Here is a 10,451-nt window from a genome sequence, read left to right as displayed (position 1 = left end):
CCATTAGATCAAGACAGTTAATTGTGTGGCTTGATTCTACTTTCTTTTTAATCTGACAATTACTGTGAAGAATATTAAAAATTTCTACAATGTTTATGGCCTTACCAGTTACTCCTTGAAATTCTGACAACTTTTATATATTTGAGAATATTGGTAGGTGGTTATAAGTAGAGATCCTTTTTTTATCTCCTTGGTAAACTATGCCTTTTATAATTTCTGTGGCTAATTTCTTTGTCCTTAAGGTTTTTCACATTAAAGCTTGTATTGTCAGATATTAATATTCTGAGCTATTCTAATTGTCTTTTCCCTCCACTATTTCTCTATTATATCTTTTTACTTTACTTTCAGTCTTGCCTTTACTTTTTTAAGAGTATGTATTGTAACTGACATACAGCTGGATTTCATTTTTATCCAATCAGAAAGTACCTTCTACCAGGAAAATTAATCTTTTAAATACATTTATTGCTTTTACTAAAATATATGGATCAATTTTTATTATTTTGAGCTATTAATCATGCTTTTGCTTTATTTTTCTCCTTTCCTGCTTTGTATTGGATTGATTGAATTTTATAATCCACTTTTTTATTAAGAACTTATATGTTCCTTTAATATTTCATTACATATACCCTGACATTTAATGTGAATATTTCACTTAGTAAAAATCATCAGTATCTCTACTCTCCTCTTTTCCAACAGAAACATCTTAAACACCTTAGATTCTTTCACTGTTATCATATTTTCAAGTTTTTTGTCCAGCATTTTAATTTTCCTTTATTTTTTATATATTTAAATTACATCATTACTATAGTTTTACACAGTTAATGGTTGTTTGCTAATTTTTTTTAGGCTAATCATTCTTCTTACATTTCAGATCTGTTTTCTGAGTTCAAAATCCTTAAAAAGATCTTGTAGTGAGAGTCCACTGGTTTTATGCTTTTGATTTTGTCTGAAAATATTCTTATTTTGCACTCACTATAGTGTAGCAGACTATGAAGTTCTAGGTTGACAGCTATTTTCTTTTTGCACTTTGAAGTTACTATCCCATTGTCTCCTAGCTTCCTTTCTAATATTGAGAAGTCTAGTGTTATCAGTTAAATTGTCATTCTATTCTATAGGTAATGTCTTTTCTAATGGCTGCTTTCAAGACTCTCTGTTACTTTCTTCTGTAATTTTACTTCAATGTGTGCAACTACTGGTATATATATATATTTAATATTGCACCCAATTCATTGTGCTTCCTGAATCTGAGGATTTCAGCTATCATTACTTAGAAAATTTTCTTTCCTCATTCTCTCTATTCATTACTTCTGGAAATCCAATTCTAGCCTCTATTTTTCTTAACCTTTCTTTTGTACTTTCCCTCTACTTGACATTTTGTCCTGCATTTGGGGTCATTTCTTTAGATCTTACAGGTCATGAATTCTCTATTAGGGTTTTTTCTTTCTTTTCTTTCTTTTTTTTGGGAGGGGGGGATATGTCCACTCTGCTTTTATTTTTTTAATTTTATATTTTTTAGTTTTTATTTTTTTTGAACTATAGTTGATTTACAATGTTTCAGGTGTACAGCAAAGTCAGTTCAGATTCTTTTCTATTATAGGTTATTACAAGATATTGAATATAGTTCCCTGTGTTATATGGTATGTTATGGTGTGTTTAATCTGCCATTTAACTTACGATTGAGTTTTTAATTTCAGTAATTAAAATTGTCATTTCCAAAAGTTCTAGTCCTTTTAAAAAAATCTATTTGCTGTTTTTTGACTGTGTCTTTTCTCTTTCTCATGTTCAGTTTCATTTTTTAAAATATCAGTACGTATTTTATCTATACACACACACACAAACTTTTATCTAATACTTCTAATAACTGAAATTACTAAGGGTCTATCTTTGTTGCATGTTTTTCCTACTGGCTTTTGTTCATGGTGGCTCATTTTTGTGTTTTGCAGTTTGGGGACTGTGAACTGTTTTATAGGGCTTTATCTCTAAGAATTTTGAGGGGTCTTTGTTTTAACATGTTTTCTTTTAGAGAGGATATGCTATTTTCTTTCTCCCAACCTGGATGTAATTAAACTGGCACTACATTATGCTATTATCATGGCTTGGGGTTTCCTAGATCATGCAGATTATGTGAATTCAAATTGTAATCCATTTGGGGGCATGGCTGTGGTTTCAAAATGTCAGAGGAAGTACACACACGCGCGCGCGCGCGCACACACACACACACACACACACACACACACACCCTGTCCAAAGAGCCCATGCCAAGAAAAACAAGTCTCTCTTCTTCATCCTCCCTGTTTTGTGCTCTCCAGAGTTTTCTTCTAGCCCACTGTTTCACTGAGGATGTTACCTTTCAAGGTTTCTGATTTCAAATGAGAGCCTCAGTTCCAATTTGGGACCTTATGAGAGCTTAAGACCATGTCTTCTGTCCCCACAAAACTGTTAAAACTCAGACCTTTTGGTAACTGAGATGGGCATATGCTTCCAGGACAGCAGTGGCATAAGCGCCAGCTTAATAAGCTAGTTTTCACCTCCCTCCTTACTTTTGGCCTATGAGTATTTTACATACTTTATTTTGCAAGGTCTGCTATGCATTTTGAGTATTTTTATAAAATTATTTCAACCTGCAGTCCCTCGTGTTTTGTTGCAGATTTGTTAGGCTTACTATGACATGTGATATGAAGTATTACATGAAATTGAATCACAGCATTTAATTTTTCAAATCTAAAAGTATCTTCTGTGAAATATTTTTGTATACTTATCATATTGCAATGAGTATCAGGAATCATGTTCTAGTCCTGATTTTATTTGCTATTTGTGACCAGGGGCAAATAACCTAACATTTCTCAAAACTACTTTCTTGTCTTTAAATTAGAGCACAGGATCAAGGAATCCCTTAGATTTCTTCAAGTTCTAATACATAATGAGTCTATGAAGTAAAAACAGCATTGGTGAAGGTTCAAGAGGTAATAATGCTCATCACATTCCTAACACTAACCTGCCATTCACTATATATCTTTCACTACACCTGACTCAAGAATCAAATTGTCCTTTTGTTGACCCAAGTTTTTTGTTTTGTTTTTTAATGAGAGTAAAAGAATATGTATTACATGAAATTTACCTTCTTCACCATTTTAAAGTGTACAGTTCAGTAGTATTAAGTACATTCACACTGTTGCATAACATTGACTTTTAAACTTTAAGGTTTAGGTTACTTATTGGCAAACAAGGACACATCTATTTCTATCATCTCTACCCTGCCCTCATCTGTTCTTCCTTTCTTCCCCTTGATACAATGGCTGGAAAACTGTATCGGGGAGAAATGTTACAACCTAAAATCAGCTAACTAAAACGCTTAGACTCAATTTCTTATGTTGTCTTATGTTTTCATACTTCTAAGGTCTGAATGTTTGTGTCCCTCAAAACTCATATGTTGAAATTCTAATGCCCATTGTGATGGTTTTAGAAGGTGAGGTCTTTGGGAGGTGATTAGTTCATGAGATGGAGCCCTCATTAACAGGATTAATGCTCTTAAAAAAGAGATACCACAGAGCTCTCTAGCCCATTCCACCATGTGAGGACACAGCAAGAAAGGGCCAGCTATGAACTGGACGAGGGCCTTCACCAGAATGCTACCATGCTGACACATTGATCTTGGACTTTCCAGCCTCCAGAACGGTGAGAAATAAATTTCTGCTGTTTATCCACAGCTACCCAGTCTGTGGAATTTTGTCACAGCAACCAAAATGGACTAAGACACATACCTATTTTTTTCTTGAGCCTTTTTGCTGGATTAACTCACAATTTTGGAGGTCTATGAACCACAGATAGATTCATATTTGACTTCTGCAGTGTGAATATAAAGTCTACTTTTTTGTAAAATATTAAAAGGTTTAATCCTCTTTCTCAAGGGCCTCTTTGATATTCAAGTAATACTCTTTTGAAATGCCCATGCTATCATCATCTGTGTTTTTTCTCTTTTTGTAGATTTTACAGGCTTAATTTTGCTAGATCATACTTTCCCAATGGTTTTGCATCCGACTTAGTTATCCAATATCATTTTTATTGACTTTTGGTAATTCCTCAATATTTTGCAAGGCTTTCAATTTCACTTTGCAGTGCAGTTTTACAGTGTTGGATGCTTAAAATATCAGCACCTAGACAAGGATGTCACTCTAATGGGCTCAGACAAAAGCTACTGTTAAATGGGGGAAGGAATGTTTCAGGATGTCTAATTTTGTGAGGCATGTAATTCACTAAGACAAATTTTTATGTCATGATTATTTCTGCTTCACCATGTATCATAACCATGGTGGTGAGATTAAATAAGAAACACTCAGAAATTGAGGCCCCCTTCACTTCTGTTAGTCACAAGAGTATTCCATCACCCAGATGATCTCTTTCATTTAAATCAATATTTACTTCTTTGTGATTTGTCTAATCACTCCTATTTAGAGGTCAGCTCTTTAAAAATGAACATCTTAAATCAGTGGACCTCTGGAAAAATAAGACATTAAAAAATAAGACAATATTACATAACTAGTCATTTCAGTATGAGAAAAAAATCAAATTTCTTCTCTGATAGTTGCAGAAAAAAAAAGTAAGCTTGACTGAAATTTCCAATTGCTATTGATTTTAGGGACAATGTGAACAGAATTTAAGTAAAACAGATATATTTCATCAATTCCAATTCCAAGAAGATTTTTCCCTACATTTTAGAATTTCCAATATCAAGATGCATGTTAAAATCAAGAGTAACAATTATAATGAGTTTTTTTCAGCTGCACCTAGAAAATATGCCTTATAATCCATGATGTTTAAGTTAGAATCTAGTCTAAAATTCTAATCTAATTAATAATGTACTATCAACTATTAGCCAAAATATTAAATTGAAGAAATGGCTATGCAGAATTCAACTTTCAAGTGGATGCATTCTATTGATAACAATAGTGTATTGCAATACTAAATCCTTACTGAGACTAGGTATTGTTTTAGGTGTTTTATTTATTTTATTTAATTTTTACAGTAACCCTATTATTAATCTGTCATGGGTGAGGACACTGAAGCAGTGGGGTTAAATGACTTAACCTCTTAACCATGTATGAGGACCAACATAATGGATGAATTAGATGTTTCTCTTCTGTACAAAATTTTTACCTGCTGGTAAACAGAAACAAGTGCTATTCTAGATGAAGCATTTTATGAAAACATGCTAATTTTTAGTATCTGTCAGAGAATGGATACCTATTTACAGAGCAAATAGCCATATAGTTTTTCTTATTAAGACCCTGTGGTAGGCAGAATAATGATCCACCAAAGATATTCACATCCTAATCCTTGGAACCCATGAATATGTTACTTTATATGGCAAAGGGACTTTGCTGATGTGAAAAAGGGTATAGACCTTGATATGGGAGGATTATCCTGGATTATTGGTGGACCCAATCTTATCATGTGAGCCCTTAAAATCAAATAGTCTTTCCCTGCTGCAATTAAAGGGAGATGTGACTATGGAAAGGTCAGAGGGATGCAACATTGCTGGCTTTGAAGACAGAAGGGTGTCCGTGAGCCAAGGAATGTGTATAGCCTCTAGAAGCTGGAAAAGGCGAGGAAAGATACTCTGCAGAGCCTCCAGAAAAGAAGGCAACCCAGCTGACACTTTGATTTTAGCCTAATGAGACCAATGTAGGGATTTTGACTTACAGAACTATAAGATAACACTTTTATGCTGTTTTAAGCCATTAAGTTTTTGGTAATTTGTTACAGCAGCCATAGGAAACTAATACAGGCCCATGCAGGTTAATCTACTTCAGTGAAATATCCTACAGCACACAAAAACATTTTAACATGTGAGGAAGCATTTTTGGATTAATCTACATACAACGTCTGGAAAAGTATTAGATGAGAAGTATTCATTAATTCCTGAGTGGTATGCTGCCCTGAAGATGCTTACCAAAACAGCCTGATGGTTTGCTTAGTGTTTACCCATAACGTGTTATACAAACCACTGGTAACTTGGGATGGTACACGAAAAAACACTTTTAAGTTTTCATAGTATCTTTACCTTTGCCTTCTATTTAGGGCATGTGTTGCAGGTTTTGTACTCAGAGAAGTTATTTATAACTTACTACATTTTAGTATATAACCTAAGAAAATATGCCTTCTATGGGTGTCCTGAGCCGTCGGAGTCCACACGGCTGAGGCGGCACTCCAAGAGGGAACCGCTCGCCTCCTAAAGTCCCTGGGCGTCCAGCAACACGACGAAGGAACCAAGAGCCTAATATAAGCCACAAGATACGATCGCGGGGACGACGGTCTCCTGCCAGGCCGTCACCCTCCTTACCGGTCCTTAAAAGACCCACAGCAGATCCACGCCCACGAGCATCCTGCCTCTTTCCGCAGCCACAAGAGCCGCAGCAGGCTAGCAGGCGATATCAAACTTCGCGATACTTGCAACTATCGCGGATCTTTGCGTTACCGGCTTCCTAGAGGAAAGACGGCCGGAAGATCGCTCCGCCCATGTCAACCAAGACTTTGTTCTCGTGAGATCCCGAAAACAGTTCGGGAGCCAGTTCTCGCGGGATTTTCCGAGTCAGGGCTGGAAGTTGCGGTGGGTCCCAGAGGGAGGCCCGTTACTGAGAGGGAGGCTAGGGGGTCGACCTGCCTGCTTGTTGTCCTCCCCCGGCGGCGGAGACCCAGACGATTAGGTGAGCACCGCCTTGCCAGCTTCCACAGCGCCCTCCGGCTCTGCCGCTGTCTCGAACGCCACCGGCCGTTCTCCTTGGACCCCGTCAGGCTCCACCTTTGCTCCCTCTCGTCCCGTGACGTCGGGCTTCGGGGGGGGGGGTTCGATGTACAGAGGGCGGCGGCAGGTGGAGTTGGCCGCCGTCCGCCCGCCAGCCTCCTCCTGGCGGTCCTCCGCCGCCTGTCAGGTGTTAAATGCTGCCAGGCCCTTCCCCCTGGCCAGATGGATCTCTCTGTCCCGAAGCCCCGCGCGGAAACCAACAGCAAAGGTATAAGCTCCGAGCTCCCCTCTCTCCCCAGACAACTGTCTTTACTGCGTAGGGTTGGACCTGTTCCTGCCAGTTCCCTTGGGGTTGGGGTTTTACCCTGTGGCTCCTGTGAGTGACAGCTGGAGATTGTGAACCACCTCTAGGGCTGGGACCAGTTCTTTGTGATTCAGAGTTGAGAACCTGCACTCTGAAGTCGGACTGCCCTTGGATCTAGTGCTGACTCTGACAGTCATTTGCTGAGTAACTTTGGGTGGTTTCCTCGTCTGTAAAACTGAGATCTTTGCTGAGTGAGTTCTTGTGATTATTAAATGAGATGGTGTTAAGCAAAGCATTTATGTGACCCAGTGTCTGGCTCATAGTAAACCCTAAGTAAACGTTTGGTATTTTTATTCTCTGTTCTTGTATGCCTCAGTTCTTAGTGAATGGTAGATTTGTTATTAAGTAAGTGAATAAAGGTTGAGATATTTAGTTCAGTTTATTACACAAAGAGCTTAATATATGATGTACTGAGTCAGGATCACCTTTACTGGGTCACCAAGAGAGAATTTAAGGAGGGTATGGTTATCTGCCACAAGTCATCTGGGATGGCTTCTTGCCCCTAAATTAACAGCTTTCATTATTAATAGTGGCATAACAAAAGCTACCAGATATTGAGTGCTTGTTCTGTGCCCAGAAATATGCTAATTGTTAATGTACATGTTTTCCTTTGAGGAAGATATTGATCTCATTAAATAGATGAGGGATTCAGAACTAAAGTTCAGAGACGTTTAAGTAACAAGCCTCAGCTCTGACGGTTAGGAATTGATGACACTATAATTCGGGGACCACAAATATAAATACCTATAGAAACCTGGCAGGTGAAATAAATGGATGAAGCTGCTGAGTGGAGATTATAGTAACTGGGATGCTCATACCTCATTTAAAAGGGGCAGGGCTACTCAGTTCCAAGGAATTGTTCATTCATGTGTGAACTGCTACAGCATTGTAGCTACAAGTTCAGATAGCTTGGTTCAAATCCAGACTCTGCCACTTTCTAGCTATGTGACCATGGTTAACCTTTATCTGTTTCACCATTTGTAAAATGGAACTAATAATATTGCTTACATGAAGTAATGAAAGGGTTGCTGTGAGGCTTAAATGAACTACTACATCTAAATTGCATGTCTGGCACACATAAGCCCTCAAAATGTTAGCTATATATAAATATTTGTTAATTTGACAAGTATTTGAGTTTCAAACTTTGTCCTAGGTGCCCAGAATATGGCAGTGAACATAAGTCCCTGCTCTGGGGAACTTATATTTAAGTTGAAATAAACAATACCAGACAGTTCATATTTTTCTCTGAAAATGGAATCAAGCAGGGTGAAGGAAGAGAGAGTGGCGGGGAGTGCTATGTTAGATTGGGTGGTCAGAGAAGATACCTCTGAGGAGATGCCATTTGAACAGAACCCTGAATGAAGTGAAAGAATCAGTCACTTTGGTATTTAGGAGGAGTGTTGGCGGAAGGAACAGAAATCTCAGGGGGCTAAGGTGGAGTATGCTTACCATGATTGAGGAATAGCAAGGAGGCCAGTTTGGAATGAAATCAGGAGAGAGGGAGGAAATGAAGTTAAAGAGGAACACAGGGACCAGATCAAAAGGAGCCTTACCCCTATTCAGTCCAAAAGGAAATCATCCTAATTTAAGCTAATTGTTCTGGAGTTTGAATACTGAGAGATAACCGCCCTGCTCAAACTTAACTGAATCTATTAATATTTAGTTCTAGAAATTACCCAAACAGACTTCTATAAGTTGTGTGAAGCCCATGAGGATTTTGCACATGCTGTATGTGCCCTCTGACTGACATTCTCTTCTTAGATCTCCTTACTTTTTAAACTGTTTCCTCAGTACCTCTTTCTTACAGCACTCTGTTCTGCCAAAGCACTTATAGCAATTTCATGTGTGTGAACTTTTGAGTATTTGTCTCTCTCACTAGATGTCAAGGTTCTATGAGATCAAGGATGTGTTTTTGTTAATAAATTCAGCTCATTTATTGAGTGCCTACTCTGTGCTGGTCCTGGGGATAAAATTTTGAAGAATACAGACATTTTCTTGGAAAAGATATTATTCTCTAGTGAGAGAGGCAGATAAAAAAAGTAAACATGATAATTAAACATTGTGATATATGCTATAGAGGCAATAAAATAGTACAGAATAGTGGAGTTCCCTACTTTAAATAAGGTGGTCTAAGATAAAATCTCTGAGGCCATGACATAAAAACACCTGAGAAAAGACCGGCTTAATATGCTTGAGTCAAGGGAAAAATTGATAGATTAAATTGGAGAGGTAAGTAGTGGAAGATCATACAAGGTCTTATAGGCCATAGTAAGGAGCTTGGACTTTATTCTTTGTGCAGTGGGTCATTATTAAAAGATTTTAAATTAAAGATTTACTAATAATTTATATTCTTAAATAGTCACTATTGCTGCTATGTGGAAAATGGATTATAGAGGGAAATAGTGTCAGCAGAGAGAATGGTTAGAGAATGGAGAATAGAGAATGGAGTCTGTAGCAGTAATTTATGAGAAAGCCAAAGTTTGGCAAATTACAGTCAAGGCCAAATTCAGCCTGACACTTGTTTTTTGTAGATAAAGTTTTACTGGAGCACAGCCATACCCATTTGTTTATGTGTCTGTGGCTACTTTTGTGTTACAAGGGCAAGAGACAGTATAGCCTGCAAGATGTAAAATAACAAGTAGCTAAAATCTGACTCTACAGAAAAAGTTTACCAACAGTTGTTTTAAAGTGATGGTGGCATGGAGCAAAGTGATGCTTTTTTTTTCTTTTTTAGGTAGAGCCAGCAGGACATTCTGATGGAGAGGATGTAGGGACTTATATAAAAAGAGGAATAAGGGCTGACTAAAGGTTTTCTACCTTGAAAAGTTGGTTAGACAGTGATGCCTTTTAATGAGATTTGGAAAGACTAGTTCTAAGCAAGGGTTAATCACTATCATTTTTGACATTGGTTTTCTTCATTTTAACTGTGTGGTACAGTTGTAGTAAATAATTGGTGTTAAATCATATATGTTGAATAATAAATTAATGAATTAAGTCTTTAAAAATTAGAAGGTGTTTGCTGGATAGGTAGACAAAGCATGTGAAACAAATAATGTGTTAAGAATTGTTGCAAGGCTTAACGTAGGTTTTAAGGCTCAAACAGTACTGTTATGAAAATAGGGCCCATCAACCTATTTTTTATCCCTGTATAGTGAATAAAGGTTTTATTTTCACATTAAAACTCTTGTCTTTTAGAATAATGTAACAATTCTCAAACAGTTTGGATGCAAAGATTAGAGTGGGAGAACAGATTTTTTTTGCTGATTGTTATATAAAAACAACCTTATCAAAATTAGAATAATGGTTTTACTTTTGAGGAACAACTGATGAGAAATAGTATAATGA

The 10,451-nt window shown here is 37.2% G+C and overlaps 1 protein-coding gene across 6 annotated transcripts in view; it reads left to right on the top strand.

Annotated features, from left to right (window-relative positions):
- The first annotated feature begins 6,558 nt into the window (after positions 1-6,558).
- Positions 6,559-10,451, top strand: part of ERCC6L2 (ERCC excision repair 6 like 2) — a 202,292-nt gene continuing 198,399 nt past the window's right edge. For 4 of the 6 annotated variants that reach the window (XM_059924459.1, XM_059924458.1, XM_059924460.1 and 1 more), the window contains exon 1: positions 6,867-7,010. In XM_059924459.1, coding sequence (XP_059780442.1) covers positions 6,965-7,010 — 46 coding nt within the window. In that variant the 5' untranslated portion in view covers positions 6,867-6,964. Of the gene's footprint in view, positions 7,011-10,451 lie in introns of all 6 variants that reach the window. The other 2 variants (XM_059924456.1, XM_059924457.1) reach the window with 2 other exon arrangements.

Source organism: Balaenoptera ricei, chromosome 6 (genome assembly GCF_028023285.1).
Source record: "Balaenoptera ricei isolate mBalRic1 chromosome 6, mBalRic1.hap2, whole genome shotgun sequence".
Taxonomy (NCBI): Eukaryota; Metazoa; Chordata; class Mammalia; order Artiodactyla; family Balaenopteridae; genus Balaenoptera; species Balaenoptera ricei.
Note: the sequence above shows the minus strand (reverse complement) of the source record. Positions and strands in the feature narration are given on the sequence as shown.